The following is a 17,241-nucleotide window of genomic DNA, read 5'->3' as shown; positions in this document are numbered from 1 at the left end:
AGGTATTTCGAGACTATACTGATCTGGGCCCAACGCGGTAAGTGGTCCCATATGGGGGGAGATCAACTAGTATCTTCCTCACCACTCGATTGCCAGATTGAAAAGCTTCAGGAAAAAGGAATAGCGAGTCTAAGGTGAGCCTGAATGATAAACTTAATAACAGATATAAGCTGCAGATTCCGTAGCCTACACAATGACGAAATCTATGAGCGATATCGTGACCGTCCGGTTGTGGATAAAATCCGGCTCAATAGGTTACGGTGGGCGGGTCACTTAATCCGTATGGATGAGGATGATCCCACCCGGAAAGTCTATAAGGGCAATATCTATGGTAAAAAAAGAAGACGAGGCAGACCCTGCCTAAGATGGAGCGATGGCGTAGGTCAGGACGTCAGACAGCTTTTGGGGATATCAAATTGGTGGACCTTGGCGCAAAATCGGGATGTCTGGAGTTCCTTATTAAGGCAGGCCTAGACCGGATACCGGTTGTTGCGCCGGATGATAAGATAAGAACATTACTACCAGGATTGTAGCTCCAGATGAGGAACCAACGTTGTGGCGCACATGTCCTGCTTTGCCGCTCAGCTGAAGGGGGGTCTATCAGCACTTCCGAATATGCCCTGGGTTAACTTCGATAGTCGAAACTTTTTAAGGAGATGGACGATTCGGAGAGGGGCCGTCTGGCCACGAAGGAGCTATGGAACTTGTATTCGCGCCTTTATCGTCAAGGCTTACCTACAGTTGGATGCAGGCTACGAAATTCAGATAGATATTTCAAACGACCATTCTATCACCGAGAGATCATACATGTCTGATAATACGGTTGGCGCTTGTCCCCTAACCACTGAGCTATCCAGAGACCCGAGCCGGTTTATCAAAAATTTTTGGGTTTTTATGGATGATCTTAACTCCTAGTTTTTATAAAAATATTGCAAAAAAAAAACTCCAAAATGTCTACTCACCTTCATACGGAAAAATGTTATGCTGGTCAGCAAATCAACGGTTGACTTCAAATCCATAAGTTTCTCTTGACTCGAAGCGGGAAAATTATTTCGATACATTGACAGATCGATTCGTAATGAATTGTGTAATTGGTCCAATAATTTGACGAATTTCTCTTTCTATATTTATATGAAATATAATAAATTATAGGAATATGATGAGTGTTCTAAACATGAAGGGAGAACATGAGGGAATTCAAATCTTTGTTTAATTTGTTTGTTTTTTAACGAGTTACCTTTAAAGAGATACAGGGGCCCAAAAAAATATTCGAAATGTTATTGTGTTTGCAAATATCTTTTAAAATATCAAAAACTAAATGCAACATTGTCGATTTGTCAGGTGCTCAGAGGTGGCGGTGAAGAAGACGGGGCGGCAACCCTGCCGGCCAAACTATAACCAGCTGGCCGAGCAGAACCTCCATAGTGGTGGCACCGGGAGACGCTGTAATCACCTTGGTTTGCCGGCCGGGATTCAGTAGGCGAATGCTCCAAAGACCTAATCAGGGCGATCAGACACGAGCCTGCACGGGGACTCGTCTGAAGTGGCAAATTGTCACGAAACCTTACCTGGGGTATACTGGTACCATGGGAACCGAGATATCCCCTGGATTCTCATACTTCGGGTGAACTCTCGTTGTATGTGAGTACAGCTCGGTTATTTGCGGTTGACCCCCTTAGTGGAAGCTTCATGGGGGTTGTGGTTACGCTCAAGCGAGAAGAGACCTTCGAGCCTTGGCGTGGTGTTGAGTTTCAACACGGCTGCCGTACTCCTTAGTTCGGTAGAGATTTAGGTAAATCTTGCATCCACCAGTATGAATGCTAAGCCATGTACTTGGTATGTCTCGGCGGGGCTCTGCTTGTGGTCACAAAATCAATCTGTGTCTTAAGAAGACCCTAGGATTAAGTCTCCACGATAGGTACCTACGTTAAACAACCAAGGGCTTAACTGTCAGCGCAACTGAAGTCGAGGAGGCAATAAAACGAATGAAATCGGGGAAAGCCATAGGACTTGACGACATCGCATCTGAGCTCTGGAAAGCCAAGAGCTGGGACTCAACACTGTGGCTCAGTGAATTCTTTAATCGGATTATTCAGGAAGGAAGAACCCCTTCTGACTGGCAAGATAGTACCACAGTTCCAATATGGAAAAAGAAAGGTAGTCCAGCAGAATGTTCAAATTATCGTCCGATCCGGTTATTTTCCTATACCATGAAAATGAGAAAAAAACGTGTGACAGACATACAGACGAACCTGTGAGGAGTTTCCAAATCTCCTATCAGGCGCATTCCTTCGTGCCGATCCGTGTGAATATGTACTTGTACGCGTTCGAAGGTGTACATGGACATGTTTATGCGCAGGTCGAGTAGGTGTGAGAAAAACGCCCACCTGTGTATAAAAATTGCTATGTGAAGGTTACCTAGAATAATAAACCAATATAGACGAAGAGAAGGTGTATAAACCTACGGTGGAGGATGTGCAAACGGGACAACTTTGGTCGTTAAAAGCCGCAATGACAGGAACCGCATCCGAGCGTAAAGAGTTAGGGGAGGGGTTCCCCAGTATCGTGAGCCGGATCCACTTAGGAGAAAATGTGCGGAAAGAAGAGTGGAGGCTTTGGAAGAGAAATCCCACCTGGAAGGGTCATCCTTCATTTTACTTGGACTGAAAATTGTTGAGTTGCCAGAATTTATCAAAGATCAACACAAGGTGCACCAAGCAATCAAGCATATGATGAGAGCCATCAGGGTTCTATACAACAAATCTTGGGAAGATGGAAAATATTTGAAGGTGAGCCCTAAAATTACCCCTTCGACGATAACGCGTTCGACACCCAACCATATAGTCAGCGGGAAAAGTGGGTTCGGGAAAAGGAAGGCGAACATCCAGGACATCGGCAGGTTCCCAAAAACCAAAAAAACAAAAAGGCGTACCACCTGCTAAAACCTCAGTAGGCGGAAAAATAGTGCCTAAAACACCAAGGGAGCCGATGTCTCAAAAGGTACACGACGCTTAGATTAAGGTTGGACCAAAGAAGCCAAAAAGGAAGAAGAAGAGAATGAGGATTCGCCCCAAGCACGGGTAGTATGTCCTATATATACTAAGAAGAGTGAAAGCTGACCAGGAACTCAAAGACTTGGTGGGGAATGTCAGCAGGATCGGGAGTATCCAAAAGGGAGATCTCATGCTGGAACTGCAAAGGTCCAAAGAGAGCAAAGCCGAAGGCTTCCGCAGCCAAGTCAAAAATTTACTTGGGGAAAGTGCTGCCTTGCGTGCGCAAAAGCATGAGATCGCTATATAGTGCGAGGACCTAGATGAGATCACTTCTAAGGAGGAAATCTGCACTGCCTTAGCGAAGCCGTTGAAGCTGCACGACTTGCAGGAGGCATCCATTCTAAACCTTAGGAAGGCGTATGGAGGTACACAGACAGCGACTATCCGGCTGCCAGCAGAAGCAGGGCACTAACTACTGGATGTCGGGAAGGTCCGTATTGGATACCCATCCAATGTCGCCTTAGAGAGTAAATCTCATTGAAGAGAAGCTTCGGGTGTCTCTCGTACGGACATCTAGCGAGAGTGTGCACAAGGTTGATCGGTCAAGCCGATGCAAACGTTGTGGTCAAATAGGCCACATTGCTCAGGATTATAACAAGGATCCTAAATGCATGTTGTGTAATGGAAAGTATGGCCTGAATAGCGGGCATATCGACGGAAGCGGCAAGTGTCCTGAGTTCAAAAAGACGCTAAGTATAGCGAGAAACTAAGGTTGGTCCAAATCAACCTCAATCATTGTAGGGTGACGCTGGGGGTGGGGGGGGGGGAGAGTCCGGTTTGATTGTGAATTTGACTTTTGTTAGTCCTTCACTAGCTCGCGATATGTCCTGGAACGTCAGTGAACAATACACCCATAGTGATCACCAGGCAATAGTCTTTGACCTGAAGAGCAAGTCAATCGGTTGGAGGTCCGCTCGTCCAAAAATGAGTAGAACGTCAGGTTGGTCTGCAAAAGCAATTGACGAGTAAACATTCATAGATGGGTGGTTGGACCAGGACACTATACAAGGTACATCATCGGAAAGAGCCCTCCATATCACGAAGTGTATCGCGAAGGCGTGCGACTGCTTCAAGCAACTCTGCGCAGAGGCGGATATAGACCCATAGGGAAGCCCCTACCTGGTTATGATAGGGAGATTTGGAGGTCAGGCAGCTCCACAAATTACATGTCCCGATTTTCTACTGAAAATCGTCCCGGTTTGCTCCCTCAGGAACTTCAATAACGAAGGAAGAAATACTGGAGATTTGAGGTAGGCTGGGAGACAACAAAGCGGCCGGCCATGTCGGCATAACAAACAAAGCCCTTAAGTTGGCCGGTTAAGGTTAAGGTTAATGGACCCGTGCATATATTAATGAAAGGGCGAAAGCGGCAGGAGATAGGTCATACATTAAGAAAGGACGATTACTCCATTCCTGGCTGGTGTTGTGCAATGAAATTCATTGTCCCAGCACAACTGATGAATTGGTCGCCAAAGGACTGCATGGAATAGAACAAAAGTGGAGGAGTGCAACCTTTTCGAGAAGTTCCCGGGGCGGAGTTAAGACATATTTCAGCGAACCGACAACAATGGCACGTAGGTGTAATTGAGGTCAACCCCAACGAGTCATTGTTCAAGAGTTGGTGAATGAAAGTAGAATTGGGTAGTATCCTGGGGGTGATGAAGGTCTTAAAAACGAATTTGAGCCCGATTGTATCGGTACCTTTAAGTTAGGTTTATTGAATGATGGTACAAGAGGGCATCTGGTGGGTAGAAGTTTCACGACGTTGGAACAAGCTAAAGCAGATGCCATTTGTTATGAGGACGACTGCCGAAGGCTTTTAGGTTATTCGCGTTTCAGTGATCGCCCCTTCGGACAGTTTCCGGGAAGTAGCTTTGAGGCTACCAGCAGGGTTCCTTTCGGGAGTATGTTATATACGACCGGGGGAAACTACAAGCCACCTTTGGAATGGTCTCTAACAATGTCAGCAGTCACAATAACACTTCTTTCTCCTCGGCTGGACAGGATCCTCGGCAATGTCCTTCGTCGAGTTCAGGACCACCCCTTGGCAGGAAAAGGAAAAATGTAGATTGTTTCAATTGTGGGAAATTCGGGCACCGGGCAAGGGAGTGTAGAATGAGACAAATTGAGCCTTTTTGCGTTCACTCCCGGAAGTACTGACATACCTCGGGACAACCTTCTCGACAGAAATCTCCCCGGTCTTCCAAGCAGGGTCGACGTAGCGTAAACTTTGTAGGATTACAGGATGATGAGGGGCGCAACATATTAGCGAGCAGGGGTTGCCACAGTATTGCGACTTTTGTGCTACGCGGGATCACGACCCTTCGAATTGCTTGCGCAAGTACCTGGCGGAACAGAACCAATCAAAAAACGAGCAGAAGCCATCCTTGGGGTGATGAGACGAAGAGTGAGGTGCAGGAAGGGGAATTTTCAGAAGTTGAAGTGTACTGTGATGGAGTGATTGAAGTCCCTGTGTAGACACAGGGGCGGCGTGTAACTTAATAAAAATTCAGTAGTGAGGAAAGGAGTAGGTTTAGATATAACCGAACAAGTTAGGATTAGTGGACTGTTTGGGGAAGAAAGGAAAACACTTGGCATATGTAAAGGTCGGGTGGAACTGGGTTCGGAATGGCACAATTGTGATTTTAATGTGGTTGAGAAACAGGAGTCCCTCTTATATGATGGAATTTTGGGGAGGGACTTCTTGCATGGGCACGCCATCATTGATTGTATTTCAGGAATTTTAGCGGTATCCAGGAAGGCTTACGGACAGGTTAATACGCATCGTGGAATACACGATTCTTCTCAGAAGACGGAGAAAGATACTGAGGAAACCGAGGAGGACGAACTAGAGGGGAGAGCATTTCGGTCATTGTTGGATGAAGACTGTGAAAGGAATTTTGCGTCGGTACAAAGTGACGAAATAAGGAATGAGGATGTTCGAGTAGGCTCGAAGCAGCTGCACGATAGGAGTGCGCAAGCTGTGACGGAGGATACCGGAATACCAATGGAAGAGCTGCAGAGGACGGAAAAAAACAGCAACAGCGTAGCGTCGGAGCTTGAAAACTGGGAAGGTTCCATACGAGAGGAAGCAGAGCTAGAAAATATTAGGGTAGGTCCTAGGGAGGAAAGGATCGTTGAGTTACCCGTAGAGTTTGAAGAGACCCGAATTTGTCTTCGTCAAGAAGTAGTGCCGGGTGTATTTATAAGTAATGCCGTAGTGAAACTTCGAAATGGGACGGTTTCCATTGGGCTCATCAATGTGAATGGGAAGGAAGTGAAGCTTAGGAATCTTAGACCTGACTTTGGGTATTTGTCTGACTATAAACCCTGGCGGTCGGAGAAAGGACCGAGCCGACATCTGAACATCGATAGACTTAAGCAGTTAAAGGAGATACTGGAGTTATCGGACAATCTTAATCAGGAAGAAACGGATAGCATTACTCAGTTGTGCCTGGAGTAGGGAGATATGTTCCTACTCCCTGGGGACAAGTTGTCGTACATGGAAGTAAAGACTTTTTCGGTACCCTTGTTGCCGGGTGCGGTGCCTGCAAATAAGCCACAGTATCCGATACCGCACGCTCATCGGCAGATAAATAAACTTTTGGAGGACGATATAATTGAGCCAAGTGATAGTCCGTACAACTCCCCATTCATTCTGGTACCGAAGAAGCAGCTAAAGGGCGGGGAAAAAACTTTTCCCCTATGTTTAGATTTCCGTGACCTTAACACTAAAGTGGTACCTATGTCATATCCATTGCCACGGATTGAGGATATCTTGGATGAACTTGGGAACTCAAGATACTTCTCTACACTCGATTTGGCCCAAGGGTACCACCAAGTGCTTATCGATCAGGAGGATAGGTGTAAAACTGCATTCAGTTTCTTGCACCTGCAGTTTAAGAGGATACCTTTTGGTATTAAAACTGCTCCTGGATTTTTCCAGTCTTTGCTGAACCAGGTTTTGTCAGGGTTACAGGGTACCCGGTTTTGCGAATATTGCCGCGCCTATTAATCGCCTGGTGAGGAAAAATGTGAAGTTTGAATGGGATGAAGGGTGCGAGAAGGTTTTTGAGAGGTTGAAGAAAGAACTAGTCTCGCCGCCCGTCTTGGCGTATCCGCAATTCGATAAGGAATTTACATTGGTGACAGATGCTAGTGGAGAAGCTCTGGGTGCGGTACTGGTGGGGTATGCGAGTCGTATGCTGAACCCAGCAGCGAGGAATTACTCAACTTCTGAGCGAGAACTTTTGACACTGACATGGGCGACAAAAAATTACCGTTGTTACCTACTGGGGAGGCCATTTAAAATGTTCACGGTTCACAAACCGTTGAAGGGAATGCTAAAGGCTAGAGACACCACTAGCCGGATTCTTCGGCTTCAACAGAAGTTGTCTGAGTATGATTACGAATTGCTATATAAGCCGGGCCGTAATATGGGGAATTCAGATGCTTTGAATAGGGTGGCACAGCGAGAAGCCTCAGCAGAGGCGGGGTCTGATTGCTTAGTTGTAACGCGATCAAGAGGATGAAAGCCGCACTGGTAAGGAGGAGTTAGGGCAGCCTAAGGTCCGAGAGAGGCAAGACGTGCAAGAAATAACGAGTCCAGAGGAAGCACGGCTAGTCCTTAGACAATATCAGGACTCACTTCTGAGCGAGAACTTTTGACACTGACATGGGCGACAAAAAATTACCGTTGTTACCTACTGGGGAGGCCATTTAAAATGTTCACGGATCACAAACCGTTGAAGGTTTCAATTTCAATTCAACACTACATGAATAAGTAATGGAACAAATGTGTGTGGTTGTTGTTTTAGTAAATATATAAATTTTGTTATTTTTCTTTTTAGATAAATACGTCAAAATTATGATTGTGTTCGTTATTTTTTTTTTTAACGGAATAAAATGGCATTTTTCGTTTTTATTTAGGCGGAAATAAACAATAAATGAATTTGTTAATTGTTTGCGTATTTTCTGGGTTTTTTTTCTATTTTTTTCTATTTTTTTCTATTTTTTTTCTATTTTTTTCTATTTTTTTTCTATTTTTTTTCTATTTTTTTTCTTTTTTAATTTTTCTTTGTTATACTTACCCCAAAATTACTAGCAGCAAAACGATCACTAGCCGATACCGCACTCGATGCTGTCGTATGGGCATAGTAGGCGTTAATGTTAGCTAGTAAGGTACTCATAACGGCCGGTACACCTGGACATAAATATTTCGTCGACAAACAATGAAAATGTGTCATTGCTTGGTAAATATTTTCAATTCCATAACGCATGGCAAATTCGTCAACAATTTCTTGTGGTATTTCATCGAAATAAATTTTCCATGCATCATCGCCTTTTTGTTGGGGAAGTTTTACCTGATTTTTTGAGGTGATTTTTAATTTCTTATTTTTTTTTTTTGTTTTTTCTTGTAAATGATTTTGTTTTATTTGTAGTTATAATTGTATATATACAAATATATATATATATTTGTGTAAATTTATATATATACAAATACTTATATTGGTGTAAATTTGTATATATAAATAACGATTGTGATGAGGAGTGGGGGAAAAAGGAGGATGTGCGATCAGTCAATATACATATTCTGGTTTTTTTTTTCAGATGATAAAAACCCTTAATTTATTTTTAATAACTGAAGATAAATAGGAAAGAAAAATGTATAAACAAGGAGCCTGGGGAGGCAGGGAGACCAGAGAGAGAAAAATACAGTTCCCTTTAAACAAGGTCGTTTTAGTTTCAAGCAAGTGGGATATTGATAAAACTAGAACTATTAAACTTGATCCATAAATTGTATTAAAGGATTCCCACTCTATATCAAGTTTCCAGAAAGAGAATTCTGTTTTAAACCATATTTTGAACATTATTTAAAAAAATGTTATAAATTACTGACGACAAAACCTTGAGGAGTCCTAAAATTGTACATTACATCTCGATTCAAGTTGTAATATCTTTTCCGTCTCTTCACTCCCAGATAGGTTAAGAGAAGTATAAAAAGATCAAAACATACTTAAAATAAAATCATAATACTTTACCATTCCTCCATTCTCTTCACACAAGTAATGAAATAAATTTTCATGTAAACACGTATACTGAACATGATACGGTGCAACCTTCTCTTCACCCTTAATTTCCACTGATATATGCAATCGTATAGCGCCAGATACAGCAGATTTGTCTGTACGTTTCTCTAAATTATACCAAACATCCATTTCGCCGGATAAAGTTCGAACTTCAATAATTGTTTGTCCAAGAAAATCATCTGATTCACGTGTAAGTTTCTGTCGAAGTTTAGATTTAAGATCGTTATCTTCATCCCAGACACGAACCTTGATGCGGTCAGATGAATTATGACATTCACTGTAATGGGAATCAAGTGTAAGTGAAAAACTAATAGTAATTGATGTTGCTATTGAGATATTAGATACTGAAGGCTAGTATAATCAAAAATAAAATGAAATTAATAAGGCAAAACTGGAAGGTCAACGCTTCAGGTATGAAAGGGTTTGTGTTATCTCTAGTTCGTACATAACTCACAATGCACATGGATTTGAAATGTCAGGCTAGTCAGCTTAATGTGACATTTACACTCTTTAATGTGTCAAGTTGAAGGGAAATTCACGCGGTACACTACAGTACACTGTAAGAGGCAATGTGGTCAGCATTGCGCTCGCCCGAGATTATTACCCTGATTTGATTCAGGTCCTCATTCGCAGCTGAGTCGACTGGTTTCCGACATCCATTCACGATATTAAACCTCTCTGCCACCAGTGAGATTTGAACTTCGACCTTCCGCTATGACGGCCCAATGCTCTAACCACTTGAGCCATCTAGACACTTTAAGCAGAAGCATGCAATAAAATCTACAAAATGATTGGAACAAGGTCGAACCGAAAGGGGTAATAAAAAGGAGGAGAAGATGGAGGAAAATTGTCTGGAGGCAGTTGTGGATTAAACTGCGATGCCCAGGATCCCAGACCCCAGACTTGAAGACCTCTTGTAAGGATGTCAGCAAATCCCAGAGAAAACCAAAAATGGGATCGCATGCTGAGAGCAAATCTAAAGGCGTCTATAGCCATTGGAAAAAGTTTACTTTCGAAGGTTATTTCCGTGAACACGGGGCAAGTACCTAGACAAAAGTATGGATGAGGAAAAAACAAAATTACGAGTGCTGAACGGAGAGGTTATTGACCAGAATACCTTCAAATGAAACGGTCAAATGTTATGCTCCCTTTTTTAAGTCTGTGTAAAAAATGAGACGCGAGGTATTATGAATTCCAGTGGCTGGACTGGGCACAATTAAGAGGTTGAGAGGATGGACACAGTCCTAACCAAGGTACTCCGGCTGGAATGCTGCCTGAAGGACGTGACCCCAGATATGCACTATGTGCTCGTTGGTGCGAAGCCTAATCTTCACTATCACATCCAGCTAGCAGTCGGAAATCTTGAGAACCCTTGCGAAAAGGCCATGAGCGAGCTGAGTCTGATTTCCAATTACAAAACGTCCCAAACTCACAAGGTGACTTCGTCGACCCAGTCATATACGCGAAGCACGGAGCGAGTCCCTCAAATGAGCATGAAGTGAAAGCAGGTGCAGGGCATAAACAGTAGCCGAGAAGCGATGAAGATTCTTCGTTTAAAATACCAATAAAGTGCGGAGGCTCCAAAGAGGCAAAACAGCGTCTTGACTCCAAATTGGGCTCACAAAGCAAGGGACGCAAATGTTTGAATAAGTCTAATGATGCGGCACACGCCACAAATGTCGTCAATAATAAGCATAGCCTTATTTACGCGAAATTCCCCTGAAAGTCAATAGGGATCCACCCCCGAACGATTTAGTTGAAAATGTGAAAAGAAGGAGCTGAACGCAGGCGGGAACTTGAAAAGGTAGAGGATGAAAAGTCATTCAACTTAATCAACAACAATCAGATAGGTAGATCCTTAGGAATGGAGGTCATAGTGAGGCAGCTAACCCACGAGGTAACTGTGGAGTGCAGGGCCTCGCCGAGATGCTGACTTTTTTATTTATTTAATGAGGACAATATACAGAAAACAAATTCCTTAGAGGGCGGAGCAAGTGAATGGCTTATTTTGCGCTTAAAACTAGAGAAGAAAATAGAGTCAAAGGACCCAAGCTGTAAGGTTTTGCAGGAGCAGCATAGCTCCGCGGAGGATACTTCAAAAATGTCCGCACTACGTGTATTAATTAGACGAGACGATACAGAAAGTAATATCCGAGTTGGCGGAGCAGTCCATCAGACAATTGCAGAGTTTGAAAAGAGTACACATATCAAGGAAGATACGGCGTTGCTGCAGGGGGGGGGGGGGGGGATTGAGGGAGCGAAGTCGTGACGGATAATCATCCCGTCGAAGGTTCTTTTTGTAAAAGAAGGTCCGGGTGAATTAGCGTTGTACAACTTCAAGAGCGCGGCAGTCACGAATGCGAAAGGGGGACCAGACTACACAGCAATATTCAAGGATGTTTCTGACAAGGGAATTGAAGAGTGTTAAGGAGGGCTGGATTGAGGTAAAGTTGGGGGAGGAACGTAGGATAAAACCAGACATTGTGGAAGGTCTATTGATAATGTCAACGAAGTGAAAATTGAAACGAAGTTTGCTATCGAATATTAGACCCAGTCTTTGAAGGGGGTCAGTAGTGAAAGGGGTTGTTCACTGGTAGAATAGGAAAAGGATGTTGGGGAGGGTGGAGGGTTTAAGCGAATAGCACATCCAGTTGTTAGCTTATTGACCGAACACCAACGAGCTAAATTATCAAGGTTGAACTGTAAGAGAGCACAGACCAGCGGAGGCAAAACAGAGGCAAATAATTTAAGGTCGTCTGCGTAAGGCAAATACGGGCAGGTGAGGATGGAGGCGAAGTCATTGATAAAAAATAGGAAGAGTAGCGGGCCAAGTATAGAGCCTTGGGGACCACCAGAGGAAGGAGAGAAGGAACGAGATGAGTAACCATGAAAAGAAATTTTGCAGGATCGCCAGAAGGTGACTGAGGGAGCGAAGTCTAATAATGAAAGTTTAGACAGAAGAATGTTATGGTGTGGGGTATCAAAGGCTTTGGAGAAATTGGTATAAATATCAACGAAGTTGGTAAAGACGAGAAGGTCTGAAGCCGCAGATCTATGTTTCTCGAAACCATGCTGCTCTTTAACAATGAGATGACCGAAGTGCGCGGTTAACCAGTTGTTGACGTGGTAGCTCACAGCAAGAGAAGGGTCTGCGCTCTTGAAGATAGGGATGATAAGGGCCTCTTTCCAAAGATGGGGATAGTAGTATTCTTCTAGACTTTTGTTGTAGATTATACTCAGGGGAGGCCGGAATGTGTTTTCTACAGTTAAGGAGGAAGAATGGTTGTGTATGGGAGGAATTAGTTTAGGCTGGTGTATCGACGCAATACCGTACTTGCTACAACGTATGATGTCATAGACGGTTATCATCAGCTTGCGAACTGCATTACCAAACATGTTATTGAAAATTGGAAGGGTTGAAATTGCATAGGCAAAAGGGTTTTCCGCTTCAGACGGATGGTCACATAATCAGTTCTTGCAGAAGTAAGTCCGATAGATCCAACCGATGCAGATGGCTTGGTGAGAAAGAAGAGAAGAGAAAGAATATTGACAAAATTGTGAGACAAGATCCTGAATGCATGCTGCGTAATGATGCATGCTTTGGTGACAAAGGCCATGTCTCAGGGAGTGGAAAATGCCTGCCGTTCGAGAGTGACCAGAAAACACCACTGCACAGAAAAGCGACATATGCATTGCTGAAGAAAGAAGCGGGCAGCGATCCGTGATAGTAAATGAAATTCGACCAAGCAATCCCCGAAGAAGGTCGGTATGAACGCAGGAAGAGGAGGCCATGGAGAGGTGTTGGCTAAGCTAAAAGGAGAGGGGGCGGGGGGGCAAAAATGGAAAACAAGCCTTAGTTTTGCTGCGTGATCGTAAGAGAGCATCCTACAGAGAGTTTTCTAGCTGTTGCAAAAATTGGGGAGTCGACGAGGTAATCGAGCGGATGGAGGACGGCGGGCAAGGCGGGAGTGCAACAGATTATTCTCGAATGTAGAGCAGGTACGTAGCATATAGGAGAAGGCGCTGATTTCGTCCTGCGTTGTCAAAAGTCGGTGACATAACATAGTATTGCAGTGTAGCCTGGCATTGGAAGTAACTATAGATAGGTGATAAAGCGCAGCCTACATAACGACGAAATCTCTGAGCGATACAATGACCGTCTCGTTGTGGATAAAATCCGGTTCAACAGGTTGCGGTGGGGGGGTCACTTAATCCGTATGGATGAGGATGATCCCACCCGGAAAGTCTATAAGGGCAATATCTGTGGTAGATGAAAAAGACGAGGCAGACCCTGCCTGAGATGGAGCTATGGCGTAGGTCAGGACGCCAGACAGCTTTCTCCGAATAGGGCGTTGAAACTTGCGAGGGTAGGTTCTCTCAGGATTGTCTTTCATCATCTTTTGATAGTATGTATTCCAGGGGAAATTGGACCAATTTTAATAAGGTTTTGTTTCACGCAGCAGTGTCCGAATAGCTGAGTGGGTAGAGCGCAAGGCTGTCGCACGGAAGATCGCGGTTCAACTCCCACTGGTGGCAGTGTGTTGTATAGTGATTTGACGTCGGATGTCAGGTCGACTCAGCTCTAAATGAGTGCCTGAGTCAAATCAGGGTAATAGTCTCGGGCGAGTGCAATGCTGACCATATGGCCTCCTAAAGGGTACTGTAATCCTGTAGTGTAACTTTGTGCTCGAACACACTTCAAGGCCCCGATCCAATATGGACGATTGCGCCAAGGATTATTATTATTGTTTCTGGGGCTGCACTCAAATTTTAAAGAAGGCATCGGGAATAATACCCTCGAATAAGGCCGTATTAGCTTAGATTAACTCGAGTTGAAGAAGGTTACAAGTGTGTAGTTCAGCTACTACACTGTCTTGGTTCGCCCGCAACGAGAACAGACAGATAATATCAAGCGAGATAGTCTCGCAATAATCAGGAGGATCTCAGGAGAAGCAGTGGTTCATAAATAGGCAAACACAGTTTCGTTTTATGTATGATCCTTGCCGCCTAATATGGTATTGATATATTATTTTGTCTTAGTTAACAGCGAATTAACAGGAAAAAGGAAACTATGGCTTACCACCAAATGCAACGATTTTTGTAGGATTTTTTAGCGTGGCAGATAGGAGCGATGTTCTCTTATTTAATAATATTTGGGCCTTTTTGATTGAACACCATTTTTCAGGACCTATTCCGATAATGAGTTTTTCTTTGGAGAATATTGGTTAGTATGAGTTTCTTTTTCTAATCTCTCTTTTGCTAAATGAGCCCCATTTAAGACAATCACTGTCAGTGGCAGTGATCTGCCCAGAACTGAGCGATTTAAATACCTCGGGTCAACGCTATCAGCCAATGGAGAACTGCGTTATGAAATTGCTTCACGCATTAACGCAATCTGGATGAAGTGGCATTCCACAACTGGAGTTCTTTGTGATCGATGTATCAACGAACGTCTCAAATCTAAAATTTACCGCAATGTCGTCCGTCCAGTCGCTCTTTATGGTTCTGAGTGTTGGCCGACTATAAAAGACAATGAACGGCGTCTTGCGGTAATGGAGACGAAGATGCTACGCTGGACTAGTGGCGTCACACGTTTAGATCATATCCGAAATGAGGATATCCGCGAACGTTATGGGGTTACACCGATCGTGGAGGCGTCTTCGATGGTATGGTCATGCAATTCGTGCAAACGAGAATTCACTTGCCAAGATTGGTCTGAGCATCGAAGTCGATGGTAAACGACCAAAGGGCAGACCTAAACAGCGGTGGCTTGATACGCTGGATGGGGATTTGAAAGCCTCGAGATAGCACCCAAGTTAGGCATTCCATAGAGCCAAATGGCGAAGCCGATCACGAGGAATCGACCCCGCTTGTGAACGGGACAAAGGCTGAAGAAAAAGAAGAATAATGACACATGGATTGGATAAGAGCAGAGCGAATTTTCAGGGGATCATACAGGAGTTAGGGCCAAAGGGGTTTTTTTTTATGAAATCGCAATGTTTGTCTAGGCAATCAGGCGAAGTACACAGCTCTTCTAGATTGGGTAACCAACAGAAACTCATTGGGTTATAAACATGAGGAAATCGTGAAGAAATGGAAATTGTGGAATACTTAATATCAGAAAATATGCTTCCCAACATTGAGGGATATTTGAGGAAACCGAGCTAAGGAGTTTAGTATTATTAATTCTTGTTAAGATGAGGACAAGGGCATCTAATTAAAATAATTTTTAAATTTTAAATAAATTAGAAATTCGGTAAAAAATAACTAAATTTAAATATTAAATATTTTAGAAAATATACACTTACAAATGAAATTTCTCGTTCCAAACCGGATTCAATTCTTGTGGCATTGTGCGTGTGCGTTTTTTGACTTTTCCAACCTGTACCGTAACATATGGATCACTTGTACCACTTTTATCCTTGGCAATTAAACCTTGTGCGCATATTACTGGAGTTTTCGGTTTGCATTTTTGTTGTTTTTGATGAATATATAAATGTGTTTTATATAATATAAAACACATCCAATCATACGTAATGGATAATAACACATTTTTATATATAAATCATGTGTAAATATATGGAAATTCAGTTGAAAAAGAAAAAAGGGAAAAAGAGAAAATATTTTTTGTTTTTTTTTTCAATTTTTTCTGAAGAGGTAAATATAATTTTATAAAAATATATTTTGAAATGTGTGGTGATAGACGATTTGATAATTTCGTAAAATGTTTATATTTATCAGTGTCTCAACGAAAAAAAATTATGTTATTTTGTTCTATTTGAAAACAACTGGAATAGTAAATTTAATGAAATACTAGTCAAATCGGTTAGTTTTGAAAAGATATCATTCAATTTTGCGGAAATTATTTAAAAGTTAAAGGTATCAATTCGAATTTTATTAATAATTTGGTGCAATAATTTATGTTTCATGTGAAATTATGGAAATTCAAATGGTAATATTAGTAGTTATTAATTATTGCATTAATAGTTATAAATGCATTAATAATGATAAATGTTTAAAAGAAATCAGATTTCAAATATATTTTTATCTGAAAATTGATTTTGTCTCTTTTGGAATTTGTCTCTTTGTAAGACATAATTTTGATTTGAAATGAATCGACAAAATATTACTAACGATTGTTGAAATATTTTCTAAATAATATCCGTATTTTTTAGTTTAAAATTGATTTTAACACTTTGATATATTACTTTCAATGTTTGATCATTTATATGATAATGAAATGCATTCAACTAAAAAGAAAGTTATATAATTCATTCTTCCTGAATTTAATTTTAGTTTAGTAACTATTAAAGTGAAATCTTCTCATTCTAATCAATAAAAACAAATGAATAAGTGAATATATAAAAATTTAATTGTTGAATTTATAACTACCAAAGTTTCTATCACTTTTTTATTTTCCCGTCAAAAGTGGTTTATTGAATAGTTTTATAATAATCTAATTTGAATGTGTATGGGAGGAGAAACTGTCTTAGGTGTGTTTCTAGTCGGAAGCGTGTTTTAATTAGAAATAATAATAAACAAGCAAATTTCAGTTTAAAAAATTGAAAAGAATAATCAAACAGCATTCTAATCAAATAAACTAAAAAAGGTGCAGACAATCTACAACATGAGCGAAGTGAAAACCATTAGGAAGTAACTAAAGACAACAAATAACATAATATAATATATAAAAAAAAATTAGATCAAATAGTAGAAAGTTATGGTAAAGTATTCAAATATTATCAAGCATGAATATTTACTACGATATGCATAATATACAACTCATGAGGCACTGTGGAAGATGCATTCGAAGCTGAAAGAAAGTATTTTAATTCAAGAACTATACGCAAATAGCAAAGCCATATATAAACAACATCTAGATTGAATCAAAATGTTAATCCATTCCCACTTATATAAGTCAGATTACGATATCTCGTATGCATTCTGGTTAGTTTATTTTATTTTTTTAAATTTATGAATAATAGTGAAATGGGAAAGTCTGGAAGACAGTAACAGGTGACGAAATATAAGGGACGAGAAGAAATTAGTACATGTTTTATGCTCCCATATATAAAAAAATACATAATTCTATAGTAGTC

The 17,241-nt window shown here is 41.7% G+C and overlaps 1 protein-coding gene across 22 annotated transcripts in view; it reads right to left on the bottom strand.

Annotated features, from left to right (window-relative positions):
• Positions 1-17,241, bottom strand: part of LOC119660950 (protein unc-13 homolog B) — a 241,664-nt gene that overhangs the window by 39,714 nt on the left and 184,709 nt on the right. For all 22 annotated transcript variants that reach the window (XM_038069982.1, XM_038069979.1, XM_038069973.1 and 19 more), the window contains 4 exons: positions 15,451-15,592; positions 9,095-9,419; positions 8,144-8,416; positions 963-1,121 (listed from right to left, as the gene is read on the bottom strand). In XM_038069982.1, coding sequence (XP_037925910.1) covers positions 963-1,121; positions 8,144-8,416; positions 9,095-9,419; positions 15,451-15,592 — 899 coding nt within the window. The remainder of the gene's footprint in view (positions 1-962; positions 1,122-8,143; positions 8,417-9,094; positions 9,420-15,450; positions 15,593-17,241) is intronic.

This window comes from Hermetia illucens, chromosome 7 (genome assembly GCF_905115235.1).
Source record: "Hermetia illucens chromosome 7, iHerIll2.2.curated.20191125, whole genome shotgun sequence".
NCBI lineage: Eukaryota > Metazoa > Arthropoda > Insecta > Diptera > Stratiomyidae > Hermetia > Hermetia illucens.
The sequence above is the reverse complement of the archived record's forward strand: the minus strand, read 5'-3'. Positions and strand labels throughout refer to the sequence as shown.